General features: G+C 42.8%; 1 protein-coding gene across 1 annotated transcript; it reads right to left on the reverse strand.

The window, feature by feature from the left end:
- Window positions 1-247: 247 nt before the first annotated feature.
- Window positions 248-5201, reverse strand: NYX (nyctalopin). Its single transcript, XM_054016485.1, has 2 exons — window positions 5124-5201; window positions 248-1647 (listed from the first exon to the last, which is right to left on the reverse strand). The coding sequence occupies exons 1-2, from the start codon at window positions 5143-5145 to the stop codon at window positions 248-250; spliced, it is 1422 nt and encodes a 473-aa protein (XP_053872460.1). The 5' UTR covers window positions 5146-5201.
- Between the last annotated feature and the right edge of the window lie 947 nt (window positions 5202-6148).

Consider the following 6148-nt stretch of genomic DNA (forward strand, 5'->3'; position numbering starts at 1 on the left):
TCTCATAATGCTCTGTCAATGTAGGGGTTTCACAAACCCAAAAAAAGATAAAATCCCGGCCTCCGGGCAATTAGTTCCTTCCAAAGATGGGCCCAATCCAAACTCCCAGACCCAAACACCCCCTGTATTGCCGGGAAATTCGGAGCCAGATCAACATCTGAACTCTGCAGCATCAGCTCCTCTCTAATGACTACATTCTACAGAAACTCAATTCTTACACAGCAACATGCTGGAGGCAGCCCTTGGGTTATTTACCCTGCAGAACCATCACTGCTCGAGCTGTAAGGAGTGCCAGGAGGTGGAAAGAGCAGGAGATAGCATATTCCCCCACCCCTGAGGAAACCTCATCACCTAGCCTGTCCAACAGGGTGGTGTTGGTTAATGCTTCAGTGATGTTTGCCATCTCCTCGGGAAGGCCCTCCTGGAGCAGGAGCTTGGAGATAAGGCTGCTGAACTTGCTCTCTGTGGTGGAGTGAGGCTCTTCAGTCAGGGTTGGGCTGTAGGACGTGATGTTTAACTCCACTGGGTCAAGACAATAACCTTCAGGTGATCTGTCAAACAGCACATCCGCCAAGTCAATACCGGCTACTGAGGAGGGGGAAACACAAGGAATATCCCTGACAAGTCTGTAATTCTCCATCCACTCTTTCAGCCATTCGAGCCTGCAGTCACACTCCCAGGGGTTCCGAAAAAGATAGAGCCTTCCCAGGAAATAGACTGGCTGGAAGACAGAAAAAGGCAGGGTAGTTAGGTTGTTACTGTTCAAATGCAAAGAGACCAGGCTCGTTAGGTTTTCAAATGCCCCTTCTTCAATGTAGTTGACCCTGTTTCGGTCCAAGTACAGAACCTCCAGTTCAACCAGGTCCCGGAACCAGGTGTTGGACACGTTCCTGAGAAAGTTCCCACCAAGATTGAGCATTTTCAGGTGCCTCAGCCCGTCAAAGGAGTTTTCTGGGAGGTCACTGAGTAAGTTGTCATTCAGGTAGAGATACTCCATTTTCTGACAATCTTGAAAGGCTCGGTCATGAATGACATTTATTCTGTTGTCTTGGAGGTTAAGATACTTCAGCCTGGTCAGGCCCTGCAGAGAATTATAGGCTACAGCTTCTATCTTGTTTCGCTCCAAGTAAACATGGGTCAAATTCTCCATGCCTCGTATGGCTCCTGGGATCCTTCGGAAATTGTTCTGGAAGCAGAAGAGCTCCTGAAGGGCAGGGAGCTCTATGAAAATCCTGTCTGGGATGTTGAAAAGGTTGCAGTCAGCTAGGTCTAGTCTGACAAGCCTTTTGAGGGCAGTGAAAGTGCGAGTGTGCAGGTAGCGGATGTATTCATTGTGAGCCATTTTAAGCTCAGTCAACCTGGGCAGCCCTTTGAAAGCCCCGGGAGTGATGAAGGAGATGTTGTTGTGCTGGAGTGAGAGAGATTTGAGGGAAGGCAGGGTCCCAAAGGCCCTCTCTGAGACGAATTTAATACTGTTTTTATCCAGGTTGATAGAAGAGGCTTCACAGGGGAAGTCGCTGGGGATCTGCAGAAGGCCGGCACGGTCACACAGGATGGAACAGCTCCGCTCCTGCGTGCACACGCAGTTGGCAGGGCAGGAACGTACACAGGCCCACGATGCATGGATGTGGGGGATACATAGAATGACTGGTGGCGGGAACAGTACAATTGCCACACAGATAATGAGGGGGAGGAGAGAGAGAAAAACAGGAGCAGTTAGTAAATTATAGTTATGACCAAAAGACTTATTTATGCCACAGATCTAGGCAGATTGCTAACAATGACCCATTAAAATCCCGTTTCACTAAAGGAGAACCAGGAACTCTCATGGAAGAATCCTACAGGATTTACTCGAGATGGGTTATTTTACCCTAGGCTTTTGAAATCCTCCTGTGGAATTCTAGAATGGATTTAATCTCTCTCAAATTCTGTCAGTTCCTATATAATCCAGTTGAATTTATCTCTACTAAATTCTTTTAGAAATGTTTCTACCTTCTGTCACTTCTTTCTCAGTACCACCATAATTAATGTGTAGGTCCTCCCACTGGGATTGAGCCTAGGATGCTCTGGGGGTTGGCAGGTCTATCAGTGGGGCGGAGGATTGGCTTGTTTATTTGGGAGCATTTCAAGCAGGTTTGCCAGCTAGCAGGAGGAGTGCTTAGTTGTCTGAGGCATTGCAATGTCTATGGGTTTTGCCTCTTTTTCCTGTGATAAGCCCATTCATTTTGATATTTATTCCACTAGTGGCCTGGGTAGGTGCTTTAGAATAAGGAGAACTATTAGCAGTTAAAAGTAAAGTGTATTATTTAAAAAGCCATTCCTGCTCTGGATTTGGTGGAGAAGCATGAGGGAAAGGGAGGTTCAGGAATATCCTTGAAACACTTTTTTCCTCAGTCTGGACATTCCATAGTAAAGGTGATGCTCTGAGCCTCCAGTAATGCACCTGCTTTACTCTACCCATTGGTTACTATTTCCTAACACCCTGGCTGCCTTGCAAATGTGTGGCTGCCATGGCTTTCTGGCTGTGTAGTTAGGATCAAGCACATGGATGTACAGTGATGGGGAAGATGAAAACTCCCTGGTTCCACTCAAACAAGAGGAGCAGGAACCTGAGGCAGTGTAGGCAGTGACACATGGGGCTGTGTGTGAAGGGAAAGCCTACACAGCTGGAAGTCTGAGAAATACAATCTTTAGGGAGAGAACTGAAAACAGATTTCATTTTGTATTTGCTCTCCTAAGGTGTGTCCCACCTCCTGTTCAACTGGAATGAAAAAGAGCATCCGCAAGCTCTCGCCATTGTCATTGGCAGGGCGGCACCTGCTGAGTGATTTTTCGGTTGCAGTTTATCAGTTCTCATATCACTGCTACTTTTTAAAAAAAATAACCAGGTGTCCTCCTAATTGCTAACAAACTCTCTCACAGCACTGCCAGCCTCACGAGTTTCACGCTGGGCCCTTGAGTAGCAAAAGGAGTTGGACTAGATGACTTCCAGCGGTCCCTTCCAACCCTGAAATTCTATGATTCTAAGGGGCATTCACTGGTGAGACCACCCCTTCTTCAAAGGCAAGCTGCAAGACTAAATAGTGCCTGGCCAGATTTGCTCTCCCCGGAGACTAATGGTGCAACCACTTGTTTGTGGTGATTTTGCTATAAAAGGTTAAGCTTCAGCAGTTCTTCATCTTCTATGTGACTAGCCTCTTTGGCTTTCGTATACAAATCAAATTGTTGTTTGAAGCTTTTCTGGGTGTTCTGAGTATTTCCATCCCTTTTCAAGGTGACCTGTGCAGAAATTTTTTAAAATTGGGTTTATGCCTTTTTTTATCCTCCTTTAGGTTGGCCTGATCCTGCAAAGCAAACTGCCTGACAGAACCCTTTAAAGTCAATGGGATTTCATGAAAGCATAGGGGTCTGCCCACATGGGTCTCTGGAGGATTGGAGCCTTATGTTGTATAAAGAAGGCCTGGACATGGGAGCAGGGTGCATCTCCCCTCCCCCCCCAAAAAAAATCAGATAGTTTTTTACTTTAGAAATTACCCTGGAGGCTGTGTGGTGATTGGAGAGCTAGAAAAATGGTGACACTACAAGAATCAAGTCAATGAATGTAGAACAATTGAAAGGGGGGAGGGATTTTATTCAGATTGTTTAGAATTCTTTTTTTTTTTCTTAACATGCATTTAACTGCAATAACTAATTAACATTTTAGATAAAGGAAATCCTTCCCTAATTCAGCACCCAAATCTCTTCCATTACAGCTCCTCCAGCGAAACAAGAGAAGACCTGATTTGACTTTCCTGATAATTCCAAGGTAAAAAACAAGCATAATATTGTTTAAAAAACACTTTTCAGACTCTTTTTGTAAATTATGAAGAGGGAAAAAAGCCCAAACCTAGTGAAAACTTTCCTATGCAAGTCATCATAAAGGCTTGATGGAGGATTTACAAATTTCAGTCACAGTTACACAGCAGCCATTTTAAATTAATTATTTCCATACAAAGATGTGTAAACTGAGGCAGAGAAAGACTAAGTGACATGCCCAAAATCATGCAATGAGTCAGTGGCCAAGTTCAGTACAGAACCCAGCTCTCCTGACTCCCAATTTGCTCTCTAATCCCTTGGCTTGCTGAAGAAAACATCTGAGTTCAGGTCAAGCCAAGTCACTTCCTAGTCTGATGAGATTCTAGTTGCAAGCAATTTTTTTTTTTTTTTTTTTTGTTGCTCTGCTGAATGTGGATCTACTGCTAGCAGATTTTCACAACACAAAAACCTAGGTTGTCTATTTACAAATAAATCTCTCTAGTCTGCATAAAATATTGAATCCATTATTGGGGACAATCCAGCCTTAGAAGACAATGCCCTCCAGGCAAAAAAAAAAAAAAAAAAAAAAAGGAAAGAAAGAAAAGCTCAGAACCCCTCAGTATCAGAAGATTTGCAGTATTTTTCCCCTTATTTTTTAAGTTAAGGTCCTGCTAAAATCCTTCATCTGAACACCCACCAAATTGTGAGGATTCAAAATCCAAACCTATTTGCCATTCTGAATTTGCACCTTGATCCCATTTCTAGTCTCTTTTGACAGCAGATCCGTATTCAAAGTACTGACACATTTATGCTGCCATTATACAAATCATTAAAAAAATGATGAATGTGTTTAAAATCTCAGCTAGAAACAGAAAAACTCTGTTTGTTCAAAACTTTTTTTTCCCCAAAAAAACACATTTGCTCCTTGGGCTACGTTTGGTATAGTTCAGGCAGCTATACTGGCTGGAACTTTTACCACCTGTCAACTCGGACAGAGAATTTGTGGTAATATTGGTTAATTAAATATATGTAATATAAAAGAATGAAAAAATATTGTCAGTTTCAGAATATCACCAAAATGGCTCTATGATTGAGACGAGGGGAGGAGGTTATTTTTTTCCCCTCAATTCAATTTAACTGCTGCATTTTTTAAAATGACTTCAGTATTTGCACAAATGAATGAGAAGACCTACAAGATATCTGCATTGGGTTTTCAGCAGCACAAGCAGACAATGTTTGAAATGATATAGAGTTAGCCTAAAACATTCAAAGCAATTGGTCTAATCCTAGAAACTGATTGGCTTTCACAGAATAAAAATACTACTCACCATTTAAAATGATGACAAACATCACCTTGATTATTCACTTGTGGCATTTCAGGTCTGGCAAGTAAACTTCTGTGATCTAAAAGTAGATGGAAGGAGCCGAGACAGTTTCAGTCCATTATCATTTACACATATCATCATCCCATTATAGTGTCTGTGTCTAGAAAGGAAGAGTGAAATCCATAGGAGAGGTTTTTCTAAACTGACTCTCTCCCCTAAGCTTCAAACCATCGCACTGATTTCTTCCTTTTATTTATTTTTGCCACTGACCTTTTCAGTGCACGCTTCAGTTTTGTACTATTCTTCACAAGGCTTTTCAGCAAGGATTGACCAAGTGGTGAACCACTGAAATGTGCCTAGATGGATGAGAATAAGGAAAAATCATTAGGCTGCTAGAGTGATCACGTAATCAAATCTACAGATGCTTTTACACAGCAGCGTTATTGAACCAGCAATAAACTGCCACAATGAACCCGTAATAAAATAACTCATTTATTCATAGTTACATCACTTACCTAACAGAGCAATGGCTTCATTCTCCATCCTTCTCTGGACCCTGCCATTAGTTCTACTGGTCCATCTCTGAAGAGTTGGCATTTTTTCCCCTCCAAAGCTATCATTTAATGGCAGGAAAATCCTCTGTATCAGAGGAGGATTAGTGGAGCTGGAAGAATGTGTCCGTCCTTTAAAACTCCAAAGCAAAACACAGATTGCTGACAAACCAATCTGCTGCATTCTCCCCACCACCACCATCCCACAAAAAATCAGCCTAGAACTGGCTCTCTGCCATCAAAACAGCATTACTAGGAATCTAAAACAAAGCCATTCCGCTGGTGCCTATTACATAACGGGGGGTGGGGAATGTAATTATATTTTGGGGCAAGCACAGGCTTATGATTTCAACTAATCGAAATAGCGATGGGTGAACTAACCAGACCAACACAGCACTCTCAGCTTAAAAGCCTCCCAAACTCAGTGATATGCTCCAGTCCAAAGCACAGGCCCAATTCTGATTTCTCATCACTTAT

The sequence above is a fragment of the Malaclemys terrapin genome, chromosome 1 (genome assembly GCF_027887155.1).
Source record: "Malaclemys terrapin pileata isolate rMalTer1 chromosome 1, rMalTer1.hap1, whole genome shotgun sequence".
Classification (NCBI taxonomy): domain Eukaryota; kingdom Metazoa; phylum Chordata; order Testudines; family Emydidae; genus Malaclemys; species Malaclemys terrapin.